Below are 18,903 nucleotides of genomic sequence, written 5' to 3'. Positions count from 1 at the left end.
TATAATGCATTTCGTAGACCTTAAGCAACAATAATACTAATAATAAAAACTTGGTATAGTAGAGGGCAACTACACATTCAAAAAAACTCTATCCCGTAATGTATATCCATTCGGTAATGTAAGCAGTTAATTAATCGATGACCTCCAATAATTTTATACGTTATTTAGTCTGCAAACATTATTATTTCAAATGTGTCAGCACCGCAGAAAAAAATGGTAACCTAATATGATCCAAATTCTAAACACCAATTATATATATTAATAGTAATAAAAACAAATTTATATTTGTTTTAAAATTGTAACAGCAAGGCCACCCTTATCTTTGGTAAATTGTAATGTATTAAGTTTAATTCTAGCATTTTGCCCATTCCATAGCAAGGTTCTTTTAAACCATTTAAGTGGTATGCAGATCGGTGAATTGTGTAAGACATAAAGTAACTGTGGGACACCATTTTTATTAAATTTGCTCACCCTACAACCAACAACGTTAGTTTGGACCATACTGTACTCTTAATCTTAAACTTATCTAATATGGGGGCTAGGTTATAATTAATATATTCCTTTAAATTTGAAGAGACCCTTATCCCTAAACATTTATGGGATGTAACAATCTGTGTTTGATGCTCTATTTGTGGTAAAGCCACTGTTAACGCATCAACGGGGAGTAGTACTGATTTTCCCAATTCATAACAAACCCAGAGAATCTACCAAAATTTTCAATCAACTTTATCACATATGTTAGGGATTGATCTGTGTCTCCCAAAAATAATAATGCATTATCTGCATAATTTTATCGACTCTTCCTCCTCTCTCAAAGCCTCTAATAGCTGTTGCCTGTCTGATTGCTATTGCCAACGGTTCTATAACCAATGCGAGTAGCAACGGTGACAGCAGGCACCTTGCCTGGTACCTTTAGTTAAAAAAAAATGCTTTGATATTCCATGATTTATCTGTATACATGCTCGTGGGGTTGTGTATAATAATTTGATCCACTTTACCCAACCCGAATTTCTACATAGCCTCCCATAGATATGCCCACTCAGCGCAATCAAATGCTTTGGCTGCATCTAGTGATAGTATGGCTCTCTACTAAATATACTTTAGTAATTTGTTGTTTTTACTGTTGCGAAACAGTGACACCCAAATAATTCACCTGATCTTTACTGTAATGAAAATCTAATTGGATGTTATTGGGATTATAGTTTAAAACAATTAATAAAATCCTTTAACCTCTTGCTGACCAGCCGCAGTCATTATACTGCGGCAGGTCGGCACAATCCCACGAACAGTCATATCTATACGTTGGTCCCTTTAAGTGGGATAGCAAGCACGTGCCCACTGCACAGCGGGGGTGCCGATGCTCGTGACCGGCGGTCGCGATGACCGCCGGCCATGAGCGATCGCGGGCACGAGAGGTGGAACAGGGACATGTGTGTGTAAACACACATCCTAGTTCTGGGAAGAGGGAGAGATTGTGCGTTCCTATGAGCTGGGAGCCACGATCTCTCATTTCCCATAGTCAGTCCTATCCCTGCAGTTAGAACACACACACACAGGGAACACAGTTAACCCTTTGATCGCCCCCTAGTGTTAACCCCTTCCCTGCCAGTGACATTTATACAGTAATCAATGCAAACTGATTGCTGTATAATTGTCAATCAACCCAAAAATGTGTCAAAGGTGTCCGATGTGTCTGCCATAATGTCGCAGTCTGGATAAAAATCGCAGATCACAGCCATTACTAGTAAAAAACGCTATAACTTTTCCACAAACAAATCAATATACGCTTTTTGTTTTTTTTTATTACCAAAAATATGTAGAAGAATACATATTGGCCTAAACTGAGGAAAAAATTCGCTTTTAAAAAAAAAATGGGGCAATTTATTACAGCACAAAACTACAAAATATTGTTTTTTTCAAAATTGTCGCTCTTTTTTTGTTTATAGCGCAAAAAATAAAAACAGCACAGATGATCAAATACCACCAAAAGAAAGCTCTATTTGTGGGGAAATAAGAGGGCGTCAATTTTGTTTGGGTACAGCGTTGCAATTGTCAGTTAAAGCGACGCAGTGCCCTATTGCAAAAAATATTCTGGGGCTGAAGTGCTTAATGACTGTTCCGTGCTTGCCAGACCAAGAACAGGTCATCAATATACCTCTTAAAAAACAGCAGTTCGGTCCTCCTTTGGGCATAAATCAATTTGTCCTCCCACTCACTCATGAAGAGGTTGGCTAGACTGGGTGTAAATTTTGTGCGCATCGCAACAGCCCTGTTTTGAGTGTAGAAATTATCACCCTACCAGAAGTAGTTGTGTGTCAGGCAGTACTCAAGTACCAACCTTAAGAACTTCTTTTGGATATAAGAAATATCGTTCCTCTGGCTAAATGCCCAGTTGAGGGCTAGCAGTGCATCGTTGTGCTGTATAATAGTGTACAACAATGATACATCTACCGCTACCATATAAATCTCGACTTCCTCCTGGAGCATGATTTTACTAAGACACAAAAGAAAATCCTAGGTGTCCTTAAGATAAGCGTTGGTGCTAGTCACACTAGGCTACAAAAATCTAGGTACTGTCCCAATCTGGCGGAGACCGAACCTATATTATTCACAATAGGTCGGGCCGGAGGGGTAGACATATTTTTATGAACCTTCCAGAGGGTGTATATTCTTGGTATGCGACTAAAACTCAGTACCAGGTATCTTTTTTTCATTTTTTTGTTAATACCTTATTATCAAACTCATAATCCACAAGATTCATTAAGTCCTGCCTATACTCTCTGGTGGGATCTCCCTTTAAACAAGTATATGCATTCTTGTCTGTTAACATTTCTGTTAATTGGGAGTGATAAAATTATTTGGTCATAATAACTACACCTCCCCCTTTGTCTGCCGAGCAGACAATGATGTCCTTCTGTTTTTCCAAGGCACTGATCTCCTCTTGTATATATCGTGAAATCGTGTTCTTTTTAGAAACCATTTTGTCCAAGTCCTTCAGAATTAGTTTGAATACCTCTATATAGTGGTTGGATTTAGAGGGAGGTTTAAATAAAGATTTATTCTTCAAGCCACTAGCCACTCCTACCTTTGCATTTTACAAAGGCCTTCTTGTACTTGGATGGTTACTCAAAAAATACTTTTTCATATTCATTTTGTGTACGTATTCATGAATATCAATGTAGAGATTCAATTTATTTATGGGTTTTTTTGTGGAACATTTCAAACCTGTGTTTAGGACATTCATCTCTTTATCTGTTAAAGAAATGTTAGTATGATTGTAAAGCCCTTTTATTCCGTTTCCCTTCTCCCTTTTGTCTTGGACTCTTCGCCCTGTCCTACAACCTCTCGTTGGTTTGAGTTCCATATTAGAGGATTAGCGTCTTATTTCCACGGCGAATGGTAGGGAACTTGATATGAATTAATTCATATCATGCAACTCTAAACACATGGTTTATGCTTTACAGTGCCCGGGTGGCCTTATGTACATAGGCTGCACAAAAAGAACTCTGGCTAAAACGAGTCTCAGAACATATTTATAAAATCCTGATTGGGTTAAAGGATCACAGTCTGCCACTCCACTTCAGACACAAACACAATAGAGACCCTTCAGGTCTTTTGTTCTGTGGCATAGAGAAACTAAGCCCTACATGGAGGAGAGATATCCCAGTGTGAGAAAAAATGGATATACTGTACTGTATGTCGCCAATACTCTCCAACCTGCAGGTTTAAACGTTGAACTCGATCTCAATTGCTTTATTAGTGATTATTGATCAAGTTCACGTTACAAGGTATATTAATATATATATGTATAAGCTCCAGTTTTTATGATTCATTTTAGTCATGTGAATGAAAGTGGGTTAACCACTAATACATTAATTTTCTACTTCTTATATCTAATATAATGAACATGTGCTTGTTTGTACAAGTGAAAAAGAATATACGAGGAATATATAGCAGGTCTTTTTATTGGTCCCGTTTGTTATGAATGTATGAACCACCCCCCTCGCCTCCTTCCCATTTGGGTTTCCATTTAGGGTGGACGCCCCATTGAGGGTGGGGTTAGAGAGGTAGTTTGGAGTGTAGGAATCAAAGTACCATTAACTTTACAGGTTTAATATCCTGTCCCTTGAATTAATGTTAGGTCCTTTTTATCCTATTTACATTTTTCATCTACGTGAGGATCAATATAAATTTGAATATGTTGGTATCAATTTTCAATTTCAAAAATGATGTTCAATTTTAAAACAAATATAAGCTTGTTTTTATTTTTAAAATATATGTTTTTTTTTGAATAGTTTAGAATTTGGATCATATTAGGTTACCAATTTTTTCTGTGGTGCTGACACATTTGAAATAATGTTGGCAGAATGAATAACGTATAAAATTATTGGAGGTCTGGGTGGGGTGGTGGGGTTTGGGGAGCCCTGCCACAGTTTGTTTGGGGATGGTGGAGCTTCCCCCTCTACAACCCCTTGCCCCTCCTCAAGCCACGGTCAACAGTTAATGGACACCAAGAGTTTACTCGCTATCCTGAAACACTGACCACTTTGCACTATGTCTGTTACTTGTGAATTTACTGGCATGGCCTGTCCGGACTTACATGTTACCCATGTGACTATGCTGGTCGTATTAGGGTCGATGGCCCTTATTGTATCTATGTATTTCTGTTTACTGTTGTCTGTTTCTTTTATTGAAAATAAAATATATTGAAACAACAAAATTACTGGAGGTCATCAATTAACTGCTTACATTACCGAATGGATATACGTTAATGGATAGAGTTTTTTGAATGTGTAGTACTCTAATATACCAAATTTTTATTATCGGTATTATTGTTGCTTAAGGTCTACGAAATGCATTATATTAACTAATTATGTATTGATATGTGGAGCTCTTCATAGAAGCCAGAGAAATTTCAAATGATACTCTATACCGGTACAGACATACAGCATATGGTCACTCTGGCTTCACCATAGGCAGCAACTGCCATGAAAGGTTCTTTCCTTAGAATTCTTCTGCCTGATATCAGCCCTACCTGCCCCACCACCTCTTATCTCAGGGTTGTTGACTTTGGATGTATTACAAATTCTTGTATAGCACTGTCAATTTACACAGCGCTTTACATATTTATTATACATTCACATCAGTTCCTGCCCTCACAATCTAAGGTACCCAACTCACATTCATACATACACATAATGGGGATAATTTAGACAGGAGCCAATTAACCTAGCAGCATGTCTTTGGAGTGTGGGAGGAAAACCACACAGGCACAGGGAGAACATGCAAACACTGTGCAGGTAGTGCCTTGCGTCAACACTTATGTTTATATGGGAGGATTGTAATTTCCTTTCTTTTTTTTTTCAACCACACGTGCTTTCAACAATTTCCCCTTTCTTGTTCCCTACATTATTGTTTCTATAGCTGGTTAAACTGATTCCCACATAATTAAAGGGCTCAGTACAGATAAATGCATCCAAATGATAAGGGAAGTGACACTGAGGAGAATAGTGCTCTTCCTCTCTCTCCTAATAGAAGCACATCGCACTCACCAGAAAAAAAACAACCTCTTTTCTCAAAGAAGGTCAAACTCACTTAAGTATCCCAAACAGATGTTCCCACATACATCTGTCAGGTTTTCAATTAACCAATGGTGTCCTGTAGACATGGACGACCTCCCCATATATTTGATGGTTCCAACACAAACTGGTGCTTTCAGTTTCCATTTCCATGCAGTTACATGATAGAGTATTTTTTACTAAGTGTAATTTTAAATAGCTGTTAATAAAACTGGATATTACTACATTATGAGAGGTCCCTGTATATGGTCCCTGTACCCTTTTTCCCTTGTGAGGGAAGTTTTGCACAGATCTCTTAAAGGCGCAGAAGTACCATTAAATATATGGGGAGATCCAATCATCTATGTCTACAGGATACCATTGTTTAATTGAAAACATGATAAATGTATATGGGAACATCTGTTTGGCATATTTTAAGCGAGTTTGACCTTCTTTGAGAAAAGTGGTCATACATTTCTGGTGAGTACGGTGTGCTTCTATTGGGAAAGAGAGGAAGAGCACCATTCTCCTAGGTGTCACTTTCCTTCACATTTGGATGCGTAAAAGAGCATTGAGCACTTTTATTAAAGTGGAGTTCCACCTGGGAAAAAAAAAAAAGAGAAAGAAAAGTGAGCAGCTTCAATTACTGTAGTTGCTGACTTTTAATATAAGGACACTTACCTGTCCAAGGAGCCTGCGATGTCGGCAACCAAGCCGATTTTCAGATCGACTCCCAGGTGCTGCTGCTGCTATTTCTGGTAGGGGAAACAAGCCATGAAGATATTCGGCTTCACTCCTGGTTCCCTACTGCGCATGCGTGTTCTGAATGGTCCCTGCTGTCTTCTGGAACCTGTGTGTCTCCCAGAAGACAGCGGGGGGGGGGGGGGGGCACCATGTAGTTTGGCACACAAAGTGCAGCGGACTTTCCTCAGAAGTGGGGGCATATACTGGGATTTGACCAGTATCTGCTTCCCCCTGAAAGGTGCCAAATGTGTCACCAGAGGTGGGGAGGAATCCGATCAGCCGAAATTCAATTTTTGGGTAGAACTCTGCTTTAAGGACTACATATTATGCACTTTTGCACAACTGCTTATTGTTCATTTGATTTGTTTACATATATTCCTTTGCACTGAGAACTTTAGTTAGGATTGGGTTCTAGAGATGTTGGGCATTAGTATTTTTATTAGACATTTAAAAGATCGCAGTCTTGTCTATTTTTTATTTACATTTTTGGCTTAAATATGCTGGAATATAATTTCATTACATATTTTTAAGTCACAATTTTGATTGTTTATAGAATTTTACATGGGTGTAAATTTATTATTTAAATTGTTTATTGTTGGCATGTTTTAAATTGTGACTTTGCCATACCACTCCTGTATTACTTTGGAACACGGTGTCATCTGTTTATTTATTTTGCCATGCTATGTCAAAGGCATTGTATAAAGTTGCTCAGGCACACTCTCTACCTTAATTAATACAGTTACAAATAGAAAATAACTGCTTTAACATAGCCTTTGATGAGAGAAATACTTGAGCAACCACTGCTACCCTCTGTCTGAAAACGCTAGGTGCCTTGCTGTCATGCTTCCCTATGGCCTCAATAAGCCTAGAGGCCTAGAGGCGATTCAGTTCGCATTGTGCGCTATATAAGTATTTCATTCATTCATTCATTCAATAATCTCTGAATCCATGAACCTGAATGAAAATGCAGCAAAGTAAGTCAAATTGAATCCAGAACCCCTGGTGTCCATACTTGTTTTAGTAACTCAGAACATGCTGAAGCCATAAAATCAGCAAGCAGTATTTTAAGCAGCACAGCTTACACACTTTTTGATAGCAGGCTGCCTTTAAAGAGATAAGGTTGCACTGCTATAATGCATAGTTAGTACACACAACTTGTTTTGTGGCCTTTCCATCAAGCCAAATAGTTACTTGTTGGATGCTTACTCTACTCGTGCTACATTTCTCCATTTTGGTTTGCAGTGTTTCAAGCCACTCTGGTTTTCTGTAGAACTGCAGGAGTCAGGGTTTGTCTTGTTCAGATGGCAATCCTTTGCCAATGTAAGCAAAGAATATTTACTGGGATAGCAGTCAGGTAAAAACAAGTGAAGGTCCACATCTCCTCCCTAAAATAAAACAAAAATTGTAAATTTATCCAAAGGAAAAACAGCAATGATTTTCATTTTACGGCTCCTTTTTGTTTTCTATATGCATCTAGAAAGAAAATTAGACCATACAAAAAACAATTATAAAAGAATATTACACTATTTATTAAAGCATACTATAATAATTGTGAGTACTGCATAAATCACAAGAGTCATTAAAGTATATAAACCACATTATCCACTGCCATGTAATTAGCTGCACTCAGGGGCCTATTCAGGGGCCTATTCAGATTTAAGACTAGGCAAACCCTTACAATGAACTTTCCTTACTTGGTCCTATTTGGTCTGTTAAATATACCATCAAAAGTGTTTTATAATATGTTGTAAATTAAGTGCAAAAAAAACAACACTGTCTGCTGATAACTTTCTGTGCACTTTGCCTGTGTTGCATTTTTATCAGTTATTCGTTTTGAGGTTAGATACACTTCAAAAACAAAAAAGATAATACCTAAAATTTACACATTAAATTATACTACTTAAAGAGCATAAAACTATGTTAATTCACATTGATGATTAAAGATATGAAACCAAATATATAAATATCTATTTTGGGACAACAGGTCATCAATATCAACATAACAGAACAGTAAATCAGTATATTTCTACAATAGAAGGGGTCACCAGCAATCTGGTAAATTCAAACAGCTTTGTGTTCTAAAAGAACATGTTTTACTGCTTCAAATGACACAAAGCAACATTTCCGCTAACAAACAGCATAATTTATCATGGAGTCAAAAAGAAGGACTCATTGGGGTTTATTTACCAATGGCAAATACACTTTGCACTACAAGTGCACCACTGCAAGTGCACTTGGAAGTGCAGTCGCTGTAGATCTGAGGGGGGCATGCAAGGGAAATAAATAAAACAGCATTTTTGCTTGTACATGACTGCATGATAAAAATCATTTCAGATCTTCACCTCAGATCTACAGCAACTGCAGTTCCAAGTGCAATTGCAGTGCAAAGTAGATTTGCCTTTAGTAAATAACCCCCTGTGTGTTAATATCATTTAGTCTACACAGTTCAAATCCCAGCCGGTTCAGCGGGAACTGGCCGAGATTCGAACCATGTATGGGCAGGTTAAATGTACCAAGTTGATCGATCGACTAACTTGGGTAGGCCAGCCTGCTGGGTTTTACCTGCAATTATTGCTAGCAGAAGCTATAGCCGCTAGTAATAATTACTGTCTTCACCCACCACGAGAAGACAATGGCTTAGCAGGATGGATTACCGCATCAACACTGTCCGTGGTTGCAGGAAAAAATCTGCTTCATGTATGGCTGGCCTAAACCCCCCCCCCCGTAAACACAGGCCGAATACCAAGTGACATCGGCTAGTTCAATAAAAAAACAGCCAACATTCAGCCTGTGTGTATGGCAGCTGGTCTGACAGGTCAAAAAAGCCAGCTTCTGTCAGACAAGCGTGCTGGAAAACTAGCAGCCGACCATCTCCCGATCAGTGCTCTCAGCCAGTGGCTGGGAGCACTGACTGGACTGCTCTGGCGGGGGAGATCGATGTACTAATGTTGGATCATTAGTACAGTGGCTCTGACCGCGGGTTGACCTTTTTTTTTCATACATACAACCCGCTGGGGCGAACAGAAAAAAAAACACAGGCTTAAGAGAATGAAAATGATAATCTGTATGGTCCTATTATAATAGCACTTATATCGTCCTCTTCTTTGCTGGAAGCCAAGTAAAAAGAACAAGAGCAAAGGATGTTTAGTGACAACCAAGAACAATAAAATAAAGAAAATGACACTTACTCTAAGGGAAAACCTGGTATTGCATGTACTTGGTACGAAATCCGTAAACGGCAGTGCAAAATCAATGTTTAATGTTTCTCCACAGGCAGCAAGATATACTAAAAGAACAAAATAGTTCATACAATAAAAGGTAAAAAAAAAATCAATACAAAAGGTTTCTAGTGTTTAAAAACAAAAAAATAAAAGCTTTAGAAAAAATTATTCCATGTGTACTATTAATGGCTACTGTTGTTTGTTATTGATTTAACACGGATAAAAAGAAGTCTTAAGAAAAAACATCTGCAAATATATGTACAATTTCCATGGCAGAAAATTACAGTAAATTAGCAGCTCATACCAAGAATTAACTGTTTAACGTGAACATTTAATGCCTTTTTGTTTTTTATACAAACAACATACATTTACTCGTGTAAGAATATTGTCTATACAGGGCCTTTAAAAATGATTTACCCTTTTTATTGCTTAATCTGTTATAGAACATTGAATAGCAGGGGATTTTCTTTTTCTTACTCTGATTAACAAAAATGTACTGTTTAATGTCAAAGTGAAAGTAAATCTCTGCAAAGTGATTTCAATTATTATAATAAAAAAATAACTGACTGCATAAATATATACCCCTTTCAAGAATTACATTTGAATTTAATAGATGCACATGTTACATCATTACTGCCTTCAGTCTGTGTGGATAGATCTTTTCCAGCTTTGTGAATCTAGAAACTGCAATATTTTCCAATTCCCATTTGCAAAACTGCTCTAGCTCTGGCATGAGCATCGGAAGTGGACAGCCTACAGACACAAATTGCCTATTGGATTTAGACCTGGACTCTAGCTTGGACATTCAAGGACAGTAAAAGTGTTATTTCGTTTTGGCTTTATGTTTGGGGTCATTATCTTGCTGGACAATGTTTAGACGTTAGATTTTCCTCCAGAAATTCCCTGCATTTTCCCGAATTCACTCTACCCTTTCATGACCTTCTTCAGAGAAACATCCCTATGCCATAATGCTGCCACCACCATTAGTCACGGTGGGAATGTTGTATTTAATGTAAATGAAAGTGGGCCAAAGCGATACTTCATTCACGTCCCTGCACAGTAGTATGGTGCGCCATATTGCCAAGCAGGGACATGCAGTGCCTTTCAGAGTGCTGTTGTAAAATTCTACATGTCTACCCGCTGCAATGCAGTGTGAATTATTTTCTATGTGCCCTATTAGTGACCTGCATTAACCCAGTGCAGGAAAACGCAGCTCACAGCAGCATCTGTAAATGAGCCCTGAATGTAAGGCTATTATGAGAAATGGAGAAAAAATAAACAAATGTGTTACCATTTTCCTGCTGCTTAGTTGAGCAATCAATCCAGTTGTGCTGATTTGCTGCCCAGATCATTTCAAACTGATGAAACATTATCTTTAGGTTCCAAGTATATGGGACAAAGGAAAATAAATCTGGTGCGTTGTCACTAGACCAGTCTTGTATTAGATCTAAAGTAGAACCAGAAACAATTTTTTTTTTAACCAAATGCAATTGTGAGTCAATACAATTTAAGCATGAAAGCCCAAAGTCTTCTGTTCAGAAATCAAAAAACACCTAAGTATATGTTAAATATGCAGCTGCTGAAAGACTACCCATTTGGTAGATGTTAAATAAAAAAAAACAATCATAAGCATGACAGCGTTTAATGAAAACATTTGTCAAATTCATTGCTATTCAGTCTGGCAAGAAAAAGCAGAACCTATAACCCAGGGTTTGTGCATACTTTGCCTGCGTCCTTTACTGCACAATTAAGATAAGCAGTTTTTATGCAGTATTGGAAAACAGGTCTCACAAGTAACTTATGAACGCAAAGCCTGTCCGAATTGTAGACATCTGGACATGATATGCCAGTGAGGTGTCTGCTGAAGTAAATCCTGATTCCTAGTCCTGCTTGGAATTGTTTACTAAAGCAGGACAGAGAGAACAATTACTTGCACATTGTCCCCAAACAACTCGCTGTAATGATGTAAGGCTGAAAGATCTGGCCCCACCCAGCCCTTGGAACTTGTATACTTTACCACTGTAAAAATCTAAAGCCCCTTGACCAATCAGTAACTGTCATGATAATTGTTTTTATTGATTTTGACAGAACATCTTCTGCTGTTCTCAAGGTTAGGAAATAAAGGGCCTATAACAGCATAAAAAAAAATACATGAAAACCAACAGAATGGAAAACATTGCCAGAAAAACTCACAATATAAATTCATCAGCTAAAGACAAATTCTCTTATCATACTACGGTCAAGTCAAAATTAGTTTACTCTAGGAACTATGGAAATTACTTGTTTGAAATTATTGGATTGTTTGTTACTCACCGTAAAACCCTTTTCTCAGAGTTCATTGACGGACACAGCTTCTCTTCATTCTTGACCATAGATTTATAGAGCCACCTACAAGAGTAGGACACTAGGCAGAAAAATAAAGCACTGCCTATGGGTAGTCCTAGCTGGTATAAACCCCCCTCTCTGCTATAAGCAAGCCAGTTAGTCACAAAGCAGTACAAGAAAAAAAAACAAAAAGAGGGTGGATGTTGTGTCCGTCAATGAACCAGGTTTCGGATCCACAATGGCATCCGAGAAGGCACATGACGCACCCCTTGGATAAATATACAAATTAAACAGTGTGTAGCCAGCAGACATTTCAAGGAGTGCAAGAGCAGAGACCTGACCGTTGACGGTATTCAAGGCAAGCCTGTGCTCAATGCCCCATTGGGGAAAGGCCAAAACCCAAGCCACGAGACGGCATGTGATAAAAAAAACCTATAGCCTCGCACCATGAGATATAAGCTCTCCAAGTGCGATGATAGATCTTCTGTTAGTAGACATGAAGTCAGGGGCCTTCAGCAAGGTAGGAATAACAGAGTCCAACAACACTGTCTCTCAGAACCTGGCTTTTAATAACCACGGGCAGCTAACAGCTGACTGGGGCTTCCAGCTCACAGCCTTGAGATCGAAGACTGGACGCACCCCTTTTGTCACTGGGACCATAAAAAGGTTTGGAGTTGAATCCCCAAAATCTCTCCAAGTGCGGACCCAGGGCGATCATCCCCTGGAGTAGGAGATTATGCACCACCCCATAAGCAGCCTGCACGTGAGTTAAAGAAAGGAAAAGATTGGAGGGAAAGAATTGCTCTGGTGGACAGGAACAAAACTATTTTGTAACTGGAAGACATCACCACGTGGACCCAGTAGTGTGGAAAAACTAGCACCACAGCTGAAGCGGAGCCTGACTCAGTATCAGAGACTTACAAAGAGGGGGCTCTATTTAATGGCCTTATGACCCGGCACACCACCTCCACCCGGGAGACAAGGGCTTTGAGGATTGCCAACAAGTCATCCAGTGGGATAGGAGGGTCTGAAAGATCCATTGCCTCCATGGCGCGGAAGCATGAGCCTGGGATTCCATAAGGATTCCGGGGGGGGGGGGGGGGAGAGACCGCCAAAGGAAGTCCACCTGAGAGCAGAAGCACCAAAAAAAATACTTTAACCAGCCGCAAAAGAGAGGGAGGTTACCCCAGCACTCACCACCACCGCACCCCAGTTGCAGGGGAGAAGAACAGAAAGTTTACCAGGAGAAGGAGGGCTGTGTGTGCCAGCACACCAACCAGTCCAGAGGAAAGAAAAGCCATCCTCAGGAAGCACCCAGAGGAACACTAGTGGTAGGAAAAATGGCCGCTGCCTACAGCAAATGGCCGCCAAGCAATCTCCAACAAAATGACCGCAACAGCCCAGGCCTCCAACACAACACTATACCAGCATGGAGGGACCAACCGAAAAAATGTCCGTCACACAAGACTACAGGAAAATGGCATACATACCACAATCAGACCATAGGAAGATGGCCGCTGCGCCTGTCTGAAGAACAGCTGTGTCCATCAATGAACGTAAGAGAAATTTTGATGTTAAAGTCTAGTACAATATGAGCTTTTCAGTGATGGGTATGTTCCCAACAAGCTATCAGGAAAGTTCAGAAAATGTATAGCATGTCAAGAAAAACGTAGAACTTAAATAATTGGAGCTTCCACTTTTGGGTGGAGCTCCGCTTTAATTCAAAACTTAATGACAACTAAATACCAAAAATAATGAAACTTTCTGTTATAGCAGAACCTCCCTCTGCAAATAATGCTTTGGTCCATGCCTTCACCAGTATTAAACCCTCTGCATTAATAGCAAGGTTTTTTTTTTCAGAGTGGTCTGTATTTTTTTTCCCTGGCATTCCATCCTAGGCCAGTATGCCATGTCCTGTCCATATCCCATGATTATGTATCTCAAAACAGTTACTAAAGAGGTGAGCTAACTATTGTAAATATGGTATTGAACCGAATAGATTAGCTTTGAAGCACAGGTCAAATGTCTAATAAAAGCAGTGCTGATGTGTATGTTCTTTGATATTTGCTTAATCACATTTAAAACCATATCTAAAAATTTTCCAACAGAAAACTACTTCTGAATGATTAAAACCAAAAAAAAGTATGCTAGAAATACATTTGCAACAAAATATCACAGACTGATTCAAAACTGAAAGTTCAAAAGCAAGTGGCCGGTTGTAGGTAACTATTAGCAGTACAGTTGTTTTGGCAGCACATATATTGAGAGCCTCACATGTCCATCTACTATGTACTGTGAAAGGAAGTCACTTACCAGATTGTGTTGACCTCACAAAATTATGTATGTCAATAAGCTTTCTAAATTTCCTTAAGTTCTGCTCTGCACTAATCATGTCAGAAACTCCCAAGCTTGCTCCAGATTTGTACCGCTCCTGTTAATTTTTCATTGGTTAAGACTCTCCATCTCCTTCTCACACTGGCGACTTGTTCACACTGTTTATATTACCTCTGTTCCATTTTCATGTGAAGCTTTACAATACATTAAGGCCTACATAAGGCCTTGCAAGGGTTAATATGGAAAAGGAACCAGTATGTCCCTAGAAGTTTCACAGACTAAATGAGTTTAGATATGTGGTGCCTTTTATAAATGTTATCTGTCAGGGGCTTTCAAAACTAAAATTATTTTAAACTAAAACAGTCCTTGTATGCATCCTTCCTTGGTTTTTGCACACTTCTTATAGGTGTATACACAATAGTAAGGTTAGAGGTGAAGAATTCTGACCAGTGAAGAGGCAGTATGAAGCTTAAATAGGCCGAGTATGATCTGACACATTGCAGTGCAGAACGCAAGAAGATTACAAAGCTCATAGTGACCTACATATTTTTATATAAGTAAACGTATTCATTTGTAAAATACAGTGGAGGAGGATGTGCTGGAGACTTAGCTAGCACTTTACGCTGAATACTTATGAAAATTTGCGGCATATGCAACATCATAAATATACTGGATGCCATCAAGTGGCTCAAAAACAGTTGTAGGAACTACCACTAAACCACTTTATTATTATTTATAAAAAAGCACCAACTTTACAAGAGTGCAAATTACAGGCTTAAAAAAATAAATAATCTGTCAGTGATCTTGGTAATGCTATACCAAATAATGTTACTTACCTGTGAAAAAGCCTTTTTGAGCAAATATAAAGTGGTATGTTGCCTTGTACACTTCAAGTTCACATTGCCATGATTGGGGCATATTCCACACCCGTGGGTAACTAGCATTTATATGAAACTAAGGGGAGAGAAACAAGACACATACTTTAATAAACTGATGTAAAGAAAGAAATAAACTAGCTATAACTATTGCCATTCTTGGTGCGCAAGCCTTGAAAATTAATCACTGGTATCAACAAAAGAATTCTTACATTATTTACCTCGTTAGGACCAAATAAAGCATACAATATCTTAATCATCTGTGTATATTGATTGTTTAGGGTTCATTCACACTACATACGCATAAAAACTCATGAAAAAAAATGCACAGAACTGATATGCAGAAATAGGCATTTATATGCGTTTTATGCATGTATGAGTGTGTATTTACACACATTGACATGTGCTGATGTGTGAACAGGGCACATAGAAAAATATATTCTGTGTGTCCTTGCAAAGACCTGCATTCTTCTATAGGACAGAAAACACAGGTTTCTGCACATAATGTCAACAAGCTTTTAAAGTGGTTCTAAAGGCATAAAGCTTTTTTTTTCCACTTTAATGCATTCTCTGCATTATAACTGGCTCCTCTTTCGATCCAGCTCTGTGCCTGTCTGCAGCGGGGCTGCTATCCTGTTTTTAAAGGACACAGAGGCAGCAGAGGGTGGCTCCTGCTGCTGTCATTCAAATCCTGTGTGGAGAAAGCAGTCGCACAGCCCGGCTCAGGAGCGTGCCCACACAAGTGCCCCTGTAGCAAAAATATGCCTTTACAACCAATTTAATATTTTAAAAGATTTGCACAGGAAGAAAATATAGTGAATCTAGAAGATGACTATAGGATTAAACATTGTATTCAGTCTGGGACAACTACACCCAGAAGAATTATGTTTGTTGATTTGTGTACAATAAACATTCTCTTTTTTAATTAGATTGCATATTTCCATCTTGAGATCCCAGGCTGAGCTCATTTTGATAAAATTTTTGTTTTATATTACTAGGATATCCACATAAAACCATTCTCCATACCACACCAAACCAGAAGTAAGCAGGTTTGTCTTACTGTCCCACCACAGACTTAGATAAAACACATTCACACATCCAAATATAATACAATACCCTAGTCATTTTAACTGGTCTCTCCTGATTTGAAGGAATAAAGTTGCTCCTTATGGTGGAACTTTACTTAAAAGTAAAAGTTCCAATCATTCTTCTCCTTCCCCCTCCTCTACTATTATTGACAGGTACCCAGATAAACACAGGGAGTCGCTTAAAGCTCTACTGGATTGCCCCGAAGCTTCAAACACAGCCGGGTAAAGCCCCCAAGGGCTCGTCTCACCTGATTATTAGCTGTGAAGAAAGAAAATATGGAAGCACACACGACTCCTCTACTATTATTGACAGTTTTTTTTATTTATTTTCTTGCAGTGGGTAATTTTTATTGATAGGTACCTGTTCCCACCTAGAATTGCAAAAGTTTTGAGCACTTGACATGTCACAGGAAGCTGCAGAACCAGTTTGAAAGCCCAGCACTATCACGCATGCACAGTGGGGAGCCAGCTGTGACACAGTAGGACGTCTCAGCTAGCTTCCCACTTTCAAGTTAACGGTGTTGGGGATCCGAACACCGGCAAGGAATCGACCTGGGTGAAGATGGCGCTGGACTCTTGGGCTGGGAAGTGTCTCTTTCTTAAAAATCTGCAGCTACAGTAGTTGTAGCTGCTGACTGTTTTTTATTTTTTAACAATGGCTGTAGTTCCTCTTTAATTTATAATGGAAAGTTACCTAAGCAACCTTGTTCTCTCCCATATCACTTATGATACTAGATAGGGCAGAGAAAAATATATACATTAACAATATAACACAAATAATAATTAAACACAAACTTACTGCAAGCATTTCAGCTTCAAGAAGAGACCGGAATTGCATACTAGTTGTAGTATCAACATGTAATAACTGTCCTTTAATTGTTGGAGAGTAACCTAAAAACAAACAAAAGAAAAAAAATGTTACGCAACAAGAAAAAAAAACATGAAAACTAAATAAATTACAATAACCAAAAGCCAAAGTAGGAATCTCTGTCAGGATTTTTTATTTCATATATTTTTATTCAATTTTAACTCTCAGTAAAATTCCATATTTGAAGCAAAATCCTCATCATCCAATCCTACAGTATTTCCAATTGACTTTCATAGTCACCCTCAAGTTTTCTACATCCTAAATTAACTCTATAGATAATGCCAGTTGATGTTGTATTTTTCCCTCTTTAACCACTTCAATACTAGGCACTCAGACACCATCCTGCCCAAGCAAATTTTCAGCTTTCAGCGCTTTTGCAATTTGAACGACAACTATGCAGTTATACTACACTGTAGCCAACCAAATTTTCTTATCATTTTGTTCCCACAAATAGAGCTTTATTTTGGTGGTATTTGATCACCTCTGCGATTTTAAATTTTTTGCGCAACAAAATAAATTTTTTGGGAAAAAAAAGGTTTTCTTTGTTTCTGTTAAATTTTTTTGTAAATAAGTACACTTTCTTCTTCAATGACGGGCACTGATATGGCTGCACTGAAGGGCACTGATATGTGGCACTGGTGGGCACTCATAGGTGGCACTGATGGGTACTTATGGGTGGTACTGTTAGGTGGCACAGATGGGCACTCACCAGTGATCACCATTGTTATAAGCAATAATAGTGTAAAAAAATTCCTGAATCACTCCCCAGAGCAGCAGTGCCACTATGGTGGCTCTGAGCTACTCTGATGACAGTATGCAAAAATACAATAGCAAAAAAAGTTTTAAATTTTTAATAAAAAATTATTATTATTATTATTTTACATGCAGTCACCAGTCAGTATCCCTTATCACCACCACACAAGTAATATGATGATGCTCTGCTGAACTGGTGACAGTATGTAAAAAAAAAAATATATGTGAAAATGTAATTTAATTTCTTCATTTTCCAAAAAATTGTGACAAAAAATGACAACTTAAAAAAAACTCGCCTCTTACAAAATACTTTGCAAAAAAAGGGGAAATTTGCAGAGTAATTGTACTGTCCTGGCCTTTATTGGGCCTCAAGAAATGAGATCAGTAGATCAGGATTGATCAAATATATATACCATAGTTTGTAGACTCTATAATTTTCATCCAGGCTAAATAATGTACATTGATATATATACTTTATGTAAATGTAGCAGACTACATTTCAGGCTTATACTTATGAAGAAAAATGATTTGCTAATGTATTTTTTTTTTTTTAAATGTATTTTTTTCTGTATTTTTTTTCATTTATATAGCAACAAATAAAAAAAAAACCCAGTGATGATTAAATACCACCAAAACAAAGCTCTATTTGTGTGAAAAAAATGATAAAAACTTAATTTGCATACAGTGTTGCATGACCGAGTAATCGCCAGTTAAGCACTTGCTGACTGCCCTATAGCAGTTTTCCTTCTACAGGGCGGCCGCTGTGTGCATTATCATGTATATCAGGGGCGCCCCCCCATCCATGCGCCCAGCATGATTAGAGCCAGAGGCTCTAATAGGCTTCAAAAAAGGGTGGTCTCAGTACTGCTCTCCGAGCCAACCCAGTTGTGTGACAATAGTGAATAAATATTCACAATTTTCACACTGAATCTCCTCCCCGCCAATCAGGAAGCGGGTCATGAGACCCGTTTGCTGATTGGCCAAAACGCCAGGTGAAGAGCACGGCCGGAGGAGAATAACAACCAACCCACCAGCCACCACTGTGACCATGGCTGGACAGCGGCTCAGCCAGAGAGGGGAGATCATCACGGGAAGGTAAAGAGCCCGTCCCGTCTTGCGGACCAATCAATATATGCT

General features: G+C 38.6%; 1 protein-coding gene across 19 annotated transcripts in view; it reads right to left on the bottom strand.

The window, feature by feature from the left end:
• The window catches only part of BLTP1 (bridge-like lipid transfer protein family member 1), a 454,074-nt gene that overhangs the window by 301,414 nt on the left and 133,757 nt on the right, over positions 1–18,903 (bottom strand). For all 19 annotated transcript variants that reach the window (XM_077476843.1, XM_077476844.1, XM_077476848.1 and 16 more), the window contains exons 13-17: positions 16,945–17,036; positions 15,019–15,136; positions 10,815–10,970; positions 9,491–9,588; positions 7,509–7,687 (exon numbers count right to left, since the gene is read on the bottom strand). In XM_077476843.1, coding sequence (XP_077332969.1) covers positions 7,509–7,687; positions 9,491–9,588; positions 10,815–10,970; positions 15,019–15,136; positions 16,945–17,036 — 643 coding nt within the window. The remainder of the gene's footprint in view (positions 1–7,508; positions 7,688–9,490; positions 9,589–10,814; positions 10,971–15,018; positions 15,137–16,944; positions 17,037–18,903) is intronic.

This window comes from Lithobates pipiens, unplaced genomic scaffold (assembly GCF_037356315.1).
Source record: "Lithobates pipiens isolate NorthernLeopardFrog02 unplaced genomic scaffold, aLitPip1_a1.2 Scaffold_13, whole genome shotgun sequence".
Taxonomy (NCBI): Eukaryota; Metazoa; Chordata; class Amphibia; order Anura; family Ranidae; genus Lithobates; species Lithobates pipiens.
The sequence above is the reverse complement of the archived record's forward strand: the minus strand, read 5'-3'. Positions and strand labels throughout refer to the sequence as shown.